Consider the following 16,239-nt stretch of genomic DNA (forward strand, 5'->3'; position numbering starts at 1 on the left):
TTCTGTCAAACAAACGACCACCAAAATAACAGGGGATCTTTTTTTCCCCCATGTGTCTCTCTTTGACAAACAGACATTCATCACTGTGAGACTCCTCTCTCTTTAAATCCAGAGTGGCTTCTTCAATACAAATAAAATAAAAAACTAGGGGTTACTTTATATTTTAAAAGTAGAGAATGGTAGTAACACCAGATATTCCTTTTGAAAGGAGAAAGGAGTCGTGGTAACACCAGCTCCTTCATACAGTGTTGTATTATGGGTTATTTATAGCTTTAATGTTATTAGGCTAACAGGTTTTTTTTAGAGTCTGTTTATGGTGTGTCTGTTAGAAAGATGGAAAACGGGCCAGGGACCAAATTAATCTCTCAAGCAGCCAACAAGTGTCATAATAAGAAGATCAAAAAGACAATTTGTAAAAATACAAAAACAGCCAGAAAAAAAATGTGACAGACTTTGTGAAAGTGAAACTACACTAAAATGGGATTTACATTAACGCATATATGTCTGTATGAAAAGGCTTTAAGAATGAAGATCAGAGGCATCAAGAAGTCCATGTTCAGACTAAACCAGGTGTTTTACAGTAATTATCTGTTTTGGCGTTGATGTTTTATGAGTCAAACAAGTCTAGGTCAAGTTGTTCTGACTCCCTGATGAAGGTTTGATGCCAAAACATGACCACACCATGATAATAAATGCTTTTTAAATTGGCTTAAAAGAAAGTGCCTTGTATTTTCTTGTATCTTTGTGTAACCATAATCATGAGTTAGATTTTTTGAGTCCAGGAAGCGCTCCTATTTTTAGTGTCTCTTTATGTCCAGTCAGTGCTGCAAATTTGCTTCGACAAAAAAACAATAATTTAGCAACTACAGTAATAACAGCAAAGAACAACAAGCTATCACTAATGTTAATTACTTGTGGATTACAGTCGAAACCACTGACGCTCAATTCACTTTAAATGGGGAGATTTTGAAGCTCTAAGTCATTTACAAACTCATTCAAGTCATAATGTTTTATGCTGTGAGCTGAGATTGATTATTCACACATCAAACTGCAGTTAATTAAACAGAAACGGGGGGGGGGGGGGGCGTGTGTGTGTAGCAGGTAGATAAATTACAAATAAAAATATAGAGAAAAGCTATTTTTATTTATATATTATATTACTACCGTTAATTAAAACACTTGTGAGAACAGACAAGACATTTTAGACCTTGTTTGAAGAGCAGCTAAAGCAACCAGACTGGGTGTATTTCAATATTGGTTATTCATTGTGACACAAATACTAATATTTTTCTTTTTAAGTTGCCTCCAAACTGACACTGTTACCCAGTGAATTTTACTCTGAAAAGAGCATTTATAGCACTGCTGCGCATCACAGCACTGAAGGGCATACCAGTGAAATTCTTTCAGTGGGTTAGCAGCTTTTTAAAGCTGTGTGAGAGGTTTCACTGCAGCCTGCCAACCTTCAAGCTGTTGAGAAAAACATGAAAACACTCTTTTTACTGAGCTGGTTGCATCATAGCAGCTAAATAATAATACTAAGAGCAGCATATAAAAATATAGTCTTGACTCTTTGCAAAGCCGCTGGATAAACAGATCATTAAAGTCAATAATGGTTGTGTATTTAATCATCACATCTCTCCTTGAGGCTTGAGATTGGACGGTTATTATCAGAAGTAGTAAACAAACATGGAAAGTCAGGACGAGGAGGAGGAAGAGGAAGAGGAGGGAGGGATGGAGGGAGGGAGGGGGGGAGTTTAGTGCTTTTACACTCTATCTCCTATGATCTCCAAGAAGCGAGTCGAGCTACAGCGGAAACTTCAGACCTCTCGGCCACTCAGCTGTGCGGAACAGTGAGCAGTGCCAAACCAAAGCTTCTTAATGAACACTACTACCCCCTCTGTGTGTGTGTGTGTGTGTGTGTGTGTGTGTGTGTGTATATGCGATAGCCTGTTGGCGTTCTCTCCATTTCTTTCCATTTGTGTGTGCAGTAGTCGGGTTTTGCTGTTGAAGTGGCGGGGTGGGCGTGCATGGTGGATAATGTAACGCTGACACTCAAGGAACTGCCGAGTGTCGTCCCACTACTGTGTTGCACGCCAATTATAGTGAACGAGTCGAACAAATGCACAATGTATAATTCAGAACATCCTGCGTTGTGCAATGTGTTTCTTCATGCCGACAGTATTCATTACCAGGCCAGTAGATAAGCATTTATTTTTAATACAATGACCCTGCTGTTTTCACGGAACGGACTTCAGAAATTGAATATAACATTTATAAGTGAGTTTTAATTAGTGTTTAATCACCTGAAAATAAGAGTTGTTGTGTTTGTGATACCATAGAATGACGCCTTTTCTATCTACATAGGGAGCGGGTCCTCTTTCATAGAGGCCGCCATGTTGCACCGCCATGTTTCTACAGTAGCCCAGAACAGACAAACCAAATACTGAGTCTAGAGAGAACCTTTTGCATTTTTCCCCAAATCTCGTGACTACAATGGTATTTTTTTTTGGGGGGGGGGGGTTTTGGGGGCTGTTCAGTTGGTCAACCTCAATGCTAGATGCCAGCACGGAAATGTTGATTACTATAAATGTGGTTGTTTTGGTGAGTCAAGATGTGAGATCGCAATGTTTTTGGCAACTGAATATTTTTTTCTATCTACATAGGGAGCGGGTCCTCTTTCATAGAGGCCACCATGTTGCACCTCCATGTTTCTACAGTAGCCTAGAACAGACAAACCAAATACTAATAAGTCTAGAGGGAGCCTTTTGCATTTTTCCCCGAATCTCGTGACTACAATGGTATTTTATTTTGGTTGGGGGGTATTCAGTTGGTCAACCTCAATGCTAGATGCCAGCACGGAAATGTGGATTACTATAATATATAATATAATATGGTTGTTTTGGTGAGATCGCAATGTTTTTGGCAACTGAATATTTAAATCAAAGGAACCACAACATCCCTAGAGATGAAGTGGCAAACTGTTCAACCAAAAAAAGGAAATAAAGGTTCTCTTTTCAGGGTTGTTTCTTGGGTTGCAAAAGAAGTGTTTCGGTAACAACAAAAGTGCTAAAATTAGAGAAGATATCAGTATTTCTGAGCTTAAAACCCTCCTGGGAGGGTCCTGCACACCCTCACTGATCCATAACATTAAAAAATATTGCATCCTTGAAGTCACAGAGAGTTGCTGTGGGTAAGAGTTTATAAAAATGTGAACTGTTAACATAGTAAACATCTTGGGAATATGGTTTATTGCAAGAGAGTGAGGAGGGAAAATCACTTCCACTCTCATGTCCGCAGGGTAAATATGAAGCTGAAGCCAGCAGGAAATTAGCTTATCTTAGCATAAAGGATAGTAGCAGGGGGAGACAGCTAGCCTGGCACTGGCAAAAGTCAAAGTTCAGAATTTGTAGTTTTAGAGGGAGTAAGCACATTTTTGACCTTAAGATAGGGCCACGCTAGCTTTCACTTACACTTCTTATGCCAAGCTAAGCTCCACACTTAACACAGGAGAGTAGTATCAACCTTCTTGTACAACTCTTTGAAACAATGCAAATGAGTCTATGTCCAGAAATGCCTTTGAGTAAAGCTGTTTGTTTCTTAACAGGGAGCCCATTCTTAAAGCACATCTATTAGTCCAGTAGATAATTAACAGGGCTGGAAGGCAGAAAAACACATTTATGCTACATAAATTTATGTATGTATTTGTTTTTCTGATTTTGCTTTTTTGCTTGTTAATTGCTGCATAATTGTACATCTTCAGGTTCCTAATGAGGCGAGTAAGTAAAGCTATTTATATCTTTGGTTGAAAAGGCCACCACACAAAGACATAGGCAACCTGTGAGGAGGGGTCATAAGTAGAGTAAGGTTCATTTTAAGGGGTCAAAAGTCAAAAAGGTTGAGAACCACTAAATTAGATGCATCTTCAAACTGGAGCACATCACACATAAAGCCTTCCTCCTTTTTTCTTGTCTATGTTTTACTCAGTTTCAAAACCTCCACATATGTTCTTCTGTGAAAAGCCCCCAACTCACTCATTGCTTAAAAAGCAGCTGCAGCAGCAGAAGCAGAGAAGCAGAGAGGAAAGACCCCGCATCCATCTAAAGATCCGAGTCATGGGACTTTCCCCTCAGCTCAGCAATGAGGGCCTTCTTTAATAATGCAGATCGAGGAGCTCCGCGACAGGGCCCATTCCTAGAATACCTGGCTGACGCAGACTAGCTGCACAAGGAGGCCTAAACTTGGCCGTATGTAGGAATCCAAACCATTTCTAGTGTGAACGCTGGCAGACACCACCGACATTCCACCTGACATTGACACGTCTTTATACCCCGCAGCCCCTCTGTGTGGGTAAGGTGAATCTCCGAGCCTGGAAGAGCATCGGCTGAGCTCATCAGTGGGAATTATTTGGCTGCGGAAAATGAACATTTCACCACCTGAGGTGAGGCGGAGGAACTAATGAACCGAGCAGAGAGGATAGTGGCAAGCAGACGTTTGTGTGTGTGTGTGTGTGTGTGTGTGTGTGTTGATGACAGTGCAGAACAAAGAAGAGACAAAGGGGAAGGAGAGAGGAATCACCGACTACTTTGCATTGAAAGAGCTGGTGTGGAGCCAATGAAATGATTTGTTATTCTCCACTAAAGAATAGAATAGAAGGTCAGGAAGGCTCGAACACAGAAATGACCTCAGAGGCACTCAAGCCATGTTGATGGATAGGAGGAAGGGCGGGGCTGATTTCCGATGAGTATACTCCAGTGTCTTTCAAAAAACAAATATTCGGGGTATCCTGATGGTGCATAATTACAAATAAATACAGTGTATTTGCAAAAAAAGGTGACTCACGATTGCTCAAACGAGTGATATCATCTCAAACTCTCAAATATTTCCTGTCGCTCTCTAAACTGAACACTACATTAAAAAAAAAAAAAAGCCACAAAGCAGCAGTGTGTTTTTTTTAAGGTTTCTTTACAGATCAGGATTTCAGAGTGGGCAGCTGAGTGCAAGTTGTGTGTCTGCAAGGGCAAAGTAGACCTACATTGCTGCGTAAACAACATACCAAGTGGCATTTTGGGTAGACAGGAAGAGGTTAGAGCAACAACACCTCGGCTAGAGAGAGAGAGAGAAAGACGAGGAAGGGGGGGCGGGGGGGGGGGTTGCAGTCCTTCTTGCAGCAACAAAGATTAAGCAACAAGAAAGTAGTAAGTAAGCAGCTGACTGCAAAACATGCTGTAAGAAGTTTTCCCTCATTTTCAGCCCATTTCAGACGAAATCTAGCTCTAGGAGACAGTGCCACACATTATTTGGCAGAACCATTCCTGAAGTCTTTCCTACTGCCTGTGTGTGTGTGAGAAATCATATTTAAATGTAGATGACAGAGTCACAGCTTCTCCTCCCATCTCCCAGTCTCATCCTCTATTTCTCTCCATCCATCCATCCATCCAACCTCCTCCTCTCCTCCTCCTCCTCCACCTCGTCTCCTCCTCCTTTTTTCTGGCTCTGCGAGTCCCTCTCTGTTACTGCAACTGCAGTGAAATCGAAAATATTTGACGGACTGTGACGCCAGCTTGGAAAAAAAAAAACAAACCCAAAAAAACAAAAACAACCAAAGTCATATTTACGAGCACGACGCCAGAAATATTGGGCCGCGGATATCAACGCACAAACACAAAGGAGGTAATAATCTTTATCTTGGAGAAAGGTTTAGGGAAAATATATTTAAAATGTAGGCTAACAATGGATGTATTATTCATCTGAGCTGCTCCAAAAGACAGATCCAAGACTGTATCATTTATTCACAAATGCAGGAGACCCACACTTATACACACACACACACACACACACACACACACACACACAGCCAAAATGTTAAGAAGGAAAACATCCCCATGAGGCTTTGCTTCTAACTCAGTAAAGCCCTGAAGCATTTTAGAAAGCAGCATTAAGATGTCAGCGTTTGAGCTTTGTGTGTTGCTTTTACCAGCAACGCTTTCTTCTCTCTAATTGCTTTCAGTAACATTTAACACCTGGTCACATCTGGAAGGATGCTTAGCTGACCAGAAAACAAAATATCATTTAAAACCAAAATGTACATTTCGTGTAATTGTATAGCTGTGGATGTGCAAGCTAAGTTTAACCAGTGAGAAGTGTAATGTGAGCTCCATTATCTCACTATTATCTTATTTTCATGAAGCTTAGAAGAGACTGAGACTCCTTACAGCACTGCATACCATGAGATGTTTTTATCAGTGGGGAAAAAATATGAAAATAAATCAATGCTGCAAAAACACACACACACAAAAAGTGAAGGTTTTCTTTTTTTTCTTCTTGACATTCTTGTATTCAGTTTGATTTGCTGTAAAAAAAATCTATCATCTGCTCTCACACTGTTTATGCTTTAGCCTTGGCTGTGAATCACATGAGCCTCACTTCAGTCACAGTTCCCTGTTAACCTTTGACCTTGAATCTAACTCATGATTATGGTTACTGCAGCCTCATAAATACAGGGGGAGTAACACTTAAGGTGTAGCACGTATACATATACACATATCAACATCAACATCAAATTGAGTATTTCCACACAGATGCTCCGTGTCATAGGTTGAACAAGTGAGCTCATCTGCCTCTGTCAGCGGCGTGACAAGCATGGCACATTCAAGCTGGATCCCTTTACAGACTCCCAGCTGAGTCAAATAAGACGCCTACTTGCATGTATTTGTGTGGTGGATAAGGTATCTCACCTGCTGTGACCTTGCTGTAATGCCCACATGTGTGAATGTACACTTTTATTGCATCATGCTCTACATTATCTACAACGCTGGGAGCAAATGTGATAAGGTTTCTGCCTACAGGGTCAATTAAAACATCTGTCCTGCATTCCTCTTTCTCCACGAGCCAGTATGTCAGAGCGCATGATGTTACAGCTGTGCCATATATGGGGTGGAGAATACCCCTCTTATAGTTGCAGTGACAGTCTACCACCCATGGCTTCATCAGTCTTTGTGTCTGCAATGATCAACGCTCATGCTTTAAAAAAAGAAATCAGGATAATAGACAACTAAGAGGGTCAGGCCTGTTTGTGCTATCAGTGTCATTAAGGTTGTAAAAGCCACTGGGTAATGATTATAGGCATGCATGGTGTTAAAAGTAGGTCCAACAAAGGGGTCCAACCACAATATGCCTGACATGAGAAAGGGAAGTATAATCATCCTTAACACACATCAACACTACATTAACAGCAGCAATCCTGTGATCTTTCCATTTAGGGCACCCATGGGTGTTTGTCTATTTGAAATCCCTCAGTGTAAACACATTGACTTAGGGGTATTTCCTCCACATGTCAATCTACCCACCTACCACCCTACCACCCTACCACCCCCCCTTAAAAATGATATGTCATGCTTGGCTTTCACCTTACCTCGGCACACAGCTGGGTGAGGAGCGGTCCACCTCCCAGGTAGCGTACAGGTTCATGTGCACCGGCCGGTTGGAGGTGATGCTGACCGGCTTGGAGGGCTGCATGTGCGGCGAGGGGACACCCCCAGTCCGCGGGAGCCCTCCTCGCTCCGACATCCTGGAGGCTGAAAAACGGAGCTAATGGGAGGAGGAAGGAGGAATACCCGTAGTAGCCTGGCTGCTTCTTCTTCTTCTTCTCCTCCGTGTGTGTGTGTGTTTGTCCGGGTTTTTAGGTGGTGGTGGTGGTGGTGGTGCTGTCGGTCCTCCTCCTCCTTTCTCCTCCGTTGCCTTGTGTGGGTTTTTTTTCCTGGTGTGGTGCAAATGCGTAAAATGCTCCACAATGCAACAAAAAAAAAAGGCAGAAAGTTGACGGTGCTAATCGCCGCCTGAGAGTGAAAACATTGCAGTCGTTAGGAGGGTTTGTACCCGAAAGCCAGGCAGCTAATCCCCCCTCTGTCTCTCTCTCTCTCTGTCTGTCTTTCTCTTCTCCTCTCTCTCTCTCTCTCTCTGCCGTCCCCTGCACCTCCAACTTCGTGTCTGCTCGGTGTGTGTGTTTGTCGGTGCAGGAAGCGGAAATTTCTCTCCGCCGAAGTCGCACAATGAGCAGAAAGCAGAGAGCTACGCCTCTAGAGGACGTCTGGTGGAGAGAGAGAGAGAGAGCGCGCGCGAGTGAGCGAGAGAGAGAGCGCGAGAGCGAGAGAGAGAGAGAGAGAGAGGGGAGGGCTAGCCAAACATTACGCTACTGTATGCTACTGTATTGTTTCGAACCGTACTCATGTTTTTAATATACATACTACAACATAGACAGTGTATTTCTAATGCTTCTGTAGGTCTATAATAATACTTCTTGTGATATTCTACTAAGCTCCAGTGCACACTTACTAGTATGCAAACTGTGTTATAGGCTATTGATTACAATTACACGTGAACATACAGGCTACTAGTGTTTTTAATCTAAAAACTGTAGGCCAGGGCTATTCAATTAAAAATTCAGTCGGGCCACATTTTAAAACCTCAAAGTTCAGCTGGGCCGAACTTTTTCAGTGGCTCATAAGCAGCAGTTAATGATGAATTTTAAACTAACACAAATGAATGTAATAAACCAAAAAAAATTGTATTTATTGTTCCCTTTTAATGTGGTCACATCTGACACAAGCATAGCCTATCAAAAAGTGCAAAGAAGAGATTTTTGAAAAAAACAAACCAAAAGACAAAAACAATTTGGTCATGTCTGACCCAGGCCCATCTCAAAGTGCATATAAAAACAACAAAAGAATAGCTATTATTGCACAGACCTATTATAGTAGCCTAGTCATAAGATTGTGTTTTATACAGCTATATATCAGTGTCATCAAAAGTGCTAACAGTAATTAATGCACACATAACCAATGATCACAAACAAAACATCATCCAAGCCCTACAAATCAAACAACACAAATCATTAGCATTATGTAGCCTACAACACCAAACCTAGTAAACAAACACAGAAAAGGCGCATACCTCTCCCATACAAAAGGGGAGAGGCAGAGGAGGGAACAAAACTTTTGGGGTCGCACAGAAATAAACATCTGAATAAACAAAAACACCTTCCACCTTAACCGAAGGTGCAACTAGTCAGATATGTAACAAAATGAAATTACCATACATTGGATAATAAAAGTGATAATATCATAACTATAATAACTCTGTTACAACGTCTCCAACGGAGAAAGAGAGAAATTTGCGTTTAAATCGCTACATTAGCCATGGCTTTTTAGACATACCACATTATATGTGGGCCACAGTTACCCTTACTTTTTTAGTGAGAGAAGTGACATGTTTTCCTCTGAACAAGTGCTTTGACTTTTGGCTCATAAGATGTCAATGCAATCCGAAGGCATTGCTGGAGTGTTTTGTCAGACAGGGAGCTGCGAGAGCTGCTTTTAATTGCATTCATGTGCGAAAAGCTTGATTCACATGTGTATGTTGAACCAAACATGCTCAGCACGATGATTGCAACTTTTTTCACGTTAGGGAACTGATGAACGTTGACATCACTCCAAAACTGTGCAGGCCCGTTAGTGCGAAGCTCCTGTGCTTTGGCTGTGGATGACTGCATGTCGACTAATTCGAGTATGAATTTTCCCTCGTCGATGGAAGGGACCACTTCCTTGGCTCTGGTGGACAAGCAACCTTCTGCAGCAACAGTGAACGGGTCGACGACAAATCCCATCACCTCTGTGGGAAGATTAAGTCCGTCTAATCGGCCGGCAAAGTTCTCTTTCAACTTCGCAATAAAGTCTGTCATCACAGCTGTGATTTGCGCTGGGGATGAGATGCGTTTGCGGAGCGTTGGAAAGTGCAGCATTCTGCCTGTGCTCAAGTCAGTTGCAAACAGGTTCAATTTGACTTGGAACGCGCGCATCTGCTCCAGAAGATCAATGACAGTTTTGTCTCTGCCTTGTAGTCCCTCATTCAGGTCATTCAGATGTTTGAATATGTCGCTCAGAAAGCAGACATCAGCCATAAAGTTGCAGTCCAGAAGGCGATTCAGGTGTGTTTCTGCCTTCTTTAGCTTTGCGCTGCGGAGGAAAGTTGTGATCTCCTCATTTAGATCACAGAAACGCTCCAGTGCTTTGCCTTTGGACAGCCACCTGACATCATTGTGCAAAAGAAGGTCGCGGTGCTCAGCAGACATGTTCAACAGTAGCTTGCGGAATAAACGATGTTGGAGGCTTGATGTGCAGCGAATAAAGTTAATTGTAGCCATCACACTGTCCATTGTCGTTTTAAGCTCACCGCTCAGTTTTGCGCACAGGACAGTTTGATGCACAATGCAGTGCAAAGACATCATCTCAGGTGCAACAGCGGACCAACGTGCTCCCAAGCCATTCACTTTTCCAGCCATGGATGGAGCCCCATCCGTGACAAGCATACACACACGCCTCATATCTAGACCATTGTCTTTAAAAAATGCTGACATTTTTTCAAAGACAATCTCGCCTGTTGTGTGTCCCTCTAACGGCAATAAGCCCAGCAATTCCTCTCTGAAGCATTTGCCGTCAAAAAAACGTACATATATGCACAGCTGGGCAGTGTCGGTCCTGTCTGTGGATTCGTCAACTGCCACAGACATGACATCAGCTTTCTTTAGTTCTTCCAGCAGTGTTTCAAACACATCTGTAGCAAGAATTTCAATCCTGCGTATATTTGATGTGTCTGACAGGGGTACGTTTCTGATTGCAGATGTCACACTTGTTTTAATTTTCTCATCACTTATTACCTCATCCACGACTGCCAACATGCATTCTTTCACTGTTTCGGAGTCTGTGAATGGCCTTTTTTTCTTCGCCAGGATCCAAGACACACGGAGGGATGCTGCTGTAGCGCTCTCTTGGGCTGTACATGACCTCACCATAGTAGTACAGCTCCGGTTATAAGAAGTGACTAAACGTTGTACTTTCGCAGCCCTTTCCTGTGATCCTTCGGGGAAGTTTGTTTGGAAGGTGCGGTGTTTCTCAAAGTGGTGCCTCTGAACGTTATAATTTTTAAACACCGCAACACACTCGTTGCATAATAAACACATCGGTTTGGCGCTTGGAGTGGATGGCAAAATAAAGAGATATTTTTCAGTCCAAGCAGGGTTAAACTGACGGTTTTCATTTTCAATTTTCCTTTTCAGGGTTGAGAGAGACATGTTTGACAGCTACAGGTTTTGTTATGTTAGCCAACGAATTAGCTATACGGTACCGGGATGCAACAGGTCCAGCGTTGCTAGGTTACTTATAATGTTGCATTCATGGTCTGAAGTACTGTAGGAATTTCTATAGAAACATCTGCAGGCTCGCCGGGCCACTTTGCAAGTGCCTCTGGGCCGCATGCGGCCCGCGGGCCGCTAATTGAATAGGCCAGCTGTAGGCCTATTACATTAAATGACCAAATATGGGTAGGCCTCTGCACATTTCAGAACATTTTGGCAGATAAGGCTGCTTTATATAAATCAAAGTCTGAAAACTAGTGTCAGAGATTAGAAAAACTATAAATTCTGAAACGATTTGGCACAAGGAATATTATTAATATAAGTGTCATGTTCCTTTTTGAGTACAATATCCAAAACATGTCTTCTGATTTAACAAGTAAGACATCTCAGGGATTTCATAATGATATTAGGTGTTGATATAATGTATTAGATTCATAAGGTAAACAAGTCAGAATTGCAAAAAAGTGTCCCACATTAACCTTTTTTTAAGAAATCAATCAAGTTAATTGGTCATTTAATCATATTATGGTACAATCACTGTGAAATGCAATCCCATCAGTTACTTTAATTGAATTGAAATAGTAATTTGTATGATTGGAGAATGGAAAGCAACAAAACAAGTCCATTTTCTTGTTTCTTACTTGATCCTACAGTTTACCTTGAGGGGTGAGATGTTACTCTTCCACATGGAGGAGGACAGGTTTTACCACTTCCTCATTCAGCTTCCTGGAGGAGATAGACCTTAGTTAAGAAAATTCAAAGAAAACATGTTATTATTATTTAATGTAGTAGTCTCACATGTGACATCGTGGGATAGTACTATGGAGTAATATAATTGTGTAGTGAGCAACAGTCATGGCCGGATTAACCTGCTAGAGGGGCCCAAGGGCAAAAAATGAGCTCCTGGGCCCCCTTTCTTCCCATGCTCCCCCCATCTCTCTATTAAGTTTGTAATTTACAATATTATTGTGAGATAATCTGATACAACTTGACGTCTCAAAGCAAGAGGGTTCTCAGTTCGGACCCACCTGCCAACACAAGCCTTTTTTTGTGGAGTTTTCTTGTTCTCCCCGCCTCCAAAAACAGATTAGATTAATTGGTGACTCTTACTTGCCCTTAGGTGTGACTGGTCATCCACCTGCTTAAGGTATGTTAGCCCTTGTGACTTTGTCTTAAAGCAAATATATCTCCATTCATTGATTCGTATGTCTTATATTTTCACTGTATTTTGAATTAAACATAAAATCAAAAGGCCGTAAAAAGGCCGCAGTTCACCTTCACTGACCTGTGAGTTGAATATGTTGCGGTTATCATTAGACAAACAAATCAAATAGATGATTAACACCAATAGCACACAGGGAAATAACACATTTATGGCATTGATTTAAGCCACAGATAAACCACACTTGGAGCCAATATTTACCCATTATTCACTGGTTTCCCCTCTCGCCACCTTTGTGTGAGAGAGTATTGAATTTCTATAACAGAGTATTACAACAAAGACTCTCATACAGGAAAGAGAAAAACACAGATTTTGTTGGTTTACTGGTGGTAAATGTTTAAATTGCTCTATTTTTAGGCTCATGTGGCATACTGACTGACTGGAGTCTCAGGTGTTGTTGAAATTATTCTCATTAGTCATACACACACACAAGCTCTCCCTCACTCACACACATACACACACCTTCTTTTGGGCCATTATGAGCCAGTAATATAAAAAGGGACAAAACCGGTTAGAGTCAGTGCATTCAGCTTGCTTTTATTTCATAGTCTGAGCATGTTGACTCCACCTGAACTGTCGCATAGGAGAAAAAAATGATGAGGGGAAATCCTGACTTAATGGTTGAGGAAAGATTTTTATCACTGACAAATCTGCTGATAAGGAAGGAGAAATGTAGTGTGTTCTACTACGTGACTCAGTTTGAAGCTGTGATTTGTGTGGATAACAACATCTATTAAAAAAACATATAAATGCTTTTCTGTCAGGCATTCACCCACTTTTATTTATTTATCATCACCAACTGGAAGCCATACTTTGCCCTTTTTCTCCTTCTCTGCTGAAACAAACACCATGCTGCAGCTCTCTCGGGGTTTGCCAGCCAGCCAGCCTGCCAGCATGGCATACAGCAGGTGCAGTGTTTTGCACCCTCAGGTGACAAAGGCACTGTCATGATTACAATCTCCGAATCTGAATATGAATCAGAATGTGACCTAATCACTCCACCGACGTCACGGACACAGCTGGCTGCCATCAGCCTGACGTTTCTCTATAGGCAGATTATCACGGCTGTGATCGGGGTTTACCACAACACGATGAGCTGTTGATGTTTGGGGATAGTGTTCATATATGTGCAAGATGTGCTTATAACTTATAGCATATTGTAGTATTCTTCAGTATGCTACACGCAGGTGGTGTTGGAGGTGTCACAATTTAATAAATAACAATAAAAATGACAGGGAATTGTTGCCGAGATGAAAGCTTAGGAGTTGAAGACCATGTCAGACATGACAGCATTGGAAATGATGCAACAGAAGGCAACAGCTGTCTTCAACTTCTGTCTTGCATATTTGTTTGAAACAAATCAACCAGCTATAGTATTTCCTCTGTTCTCGCTCTTGCACAAAATAGCATTGTGTTGCTTGATTTCTGGAGCAAAACATTACAAGTTGCGTGCAGAACTTCCAATATTCAAAGTAGTAGGAGCTTTCAAGGGCAGCACTATCTGTTATTAATAGTAAAAGAGATGTAGTTAGTTTGTTATTTGTGTATATGAAACTGATCAAATTATTGTAACCAGTACTATTTTCATTGAATGAGGACTACTTTTTTTTACTTTTGGTACAGGATGGATGTTAAGGCCATTTGATATGCTAGTTCGTGCTGCCTTTCATGTCAGTTTAATCACAGTAAGGCTCTAAATATTGGCACTTGGTGGTCAGACTGTCCCATCCTCTTTAAATTACGGGTTTAAATATGACATTTCCTTCCTGCTTACTGATTCTCATCCTCATCACAGACAAGCAAGTGACACAAAGGACCTCACAGGACAGTTTGGTTTTCATTCCAACTGAACAAAGCAAAAGATGTTATCGATGCTCAGCTCTTCTACTCAGATGAAAGGTGTGACAATCAGTAAAATCAACTGTCTGGCTGACGAAACTGGAATTAAAACCATGCAGACTCATCACTGTCCCTGGTCTCAGTCCTTCACTCTGGATAATCAGCTGAATGACTTAAACACAGTGCAACGCCCTGCTCATTTTAACGCGCTTCTCTCACCAGCTCCTGCCATTGATAAAGAGATTAGAATCAAGCAGATTAAAGCATGGTCACGGGATAATCCTGGGTTACTTTTTACACAGCGCCCCAAATCTGCCAGGTCATCAAGTGACACTGCACAATCTCCAAATCCAATGTCAGAGTCAATTAAGTTTATACCATCCCTTAGGCAACACAACTCCCATATACAGACATGAGCTACAGCTACTGACATACATTTACATTGAAGTATTGGACAGTATGGAGTTTTTACATACTGCAATAGAATAATTATGCTTAGGATTTACCCAGCTGAATTATACAATGCTATATGCTAGGGCTGCAAATAACAAATATTTTTCATTATTGATAAATCCAATCTAATCTAACCTAATTATTTTTCTCAATTTATCGATATGATACGATACAATACAATACAATAAGTTACGATACGATATATGTTATGATACGATATTATACAATATGACACTATACTATATGATACTATACGATATGTTATGATACCTTACAATACCTTACGATATATGTTATGATACGATATTATACAATATGATACGATACTATATGATACGATACTATATGATACGATAGATATGTTACGATACGTTACAATACAATACAATACGATATAATATGTTACGATACGATATTATACAATATGATACGATACTATATGATACGATACTATATGATACGATAGATATGTTACGATACGTTACAATACAATACAATACGATATAATATGTTACGATACGATATTATACAATATGATACGATACTATATGATACGATACTATATGATACGATAGATATGTTACGATACGTTACAATACAATACAATACGATATAATATGTTACGATACGATATTATACTATATGATACGATACTATATGATACGATAGATATGTTACGATACGTTACAATACAATACAATACGATATAATATGTTACAATACGATATTATACAATATGATACTATACTATATGATACCATATGATACGATACAACACAAGCTGATACAAGACAATACGAAATTATATGAAACTTTGTGTGCCACCATACACATCGGACAAACATCGGGTAGGACAGTAAACAACAGGTAAAAAGGTATATTCATATATTCATGGGCTCCAACATCACCACAATCCTCTTCAGCTCTTTTAGTAATTGGACATGAAGAATGCACATTGTAACTTCCCATAGCTTTCAATGATGTGTTCAAATTGCTTGTTTTGTCCAACCAACAATCCAAATCTCGAAGGTGATCAGTTCATGATTATACATGAAAAAGAAAAGCGTCAAAGCTGTAGAACTGAGGATTGTGTGGCATTTTTATCTGATAAAACAGCAATGATTAATCGATTGACAAAATAATCAGCAGATGAATTTACTATAACTGTGTCAGTTCCAGTAAAGTAGTGTAGTACAGTACATTGAGCTTTCCACTACATGTTCCTGTTGAGAAATTACTTCCTCATTGTGACAGTTCATAGTCATTCAAGTGTGCAAGATAGGGAGTTTTTAAATGCTGACTGCAGGAATAAACTGCTCATAAATGTACAACTGTGAGCCTTCGTGTTTCCTCTTATTAATAAAATGATGCAAATACATGCTGCAGCCTTGTTGTTGACCAAACGGCTTATGCAGCTCTACATAATAAGCAGTAGGTACTGTTGTATTTTTAAGACAGTCCAAGCCCTCTGATCTGAACAGGCTGTTGCTCCCAGCGTGTGTGTGTGTGTGTGTGGGTGTGTGCTTGTGTGCTTGTA

The 16,239-nt window shown here is 40.7% G+C and overlaps 1 protein-coding gene across 2 annotated transcripts in view; it reads right to left on the reverse strand.

Annotated features, from left to right (window-relative positions):
* Window positions 1-7,977, reverse strand: part of LOC128383927 (phosphofurin acidic cluster sorting protein 1) — an 80,971-nt gene extending 72,994 nt beyond the window's left edge. For both annotated transcript variants that reach the window (XM_053343512.1, XM_053343511.1), the window contains exon 1: window positions 7,412-7,977. In XM_053343512.1, coding sequence (XP_053199487.1) covers window positions 7,412-7,566 — 155 coding nt within the window. In that variant the 5' untranslated portion in view covers window positions 7,567-7,977. The remainder of the gene's footprint in view (window positions 1-7,411) is intronic.
* Between the last annotated feature and the right edge of the window lie 8,262 nt (window positions 7,978-16,239).

Source organism: Scomber japonicus, chromosome 22 (assembly GCF_027409825.1).
Source record: "Scomber japonicus isolate fScoJap1 chromosome 22, fScoJap1.pri, whole genome shotgun sequence".
NCBI classification, from domain to species: domain Eukaryota; kingdom Metazoa; phylum Chordata; class Actinopteri; order Scombriformes; family Scombridae; genus Scomber; species Scomber japonicus.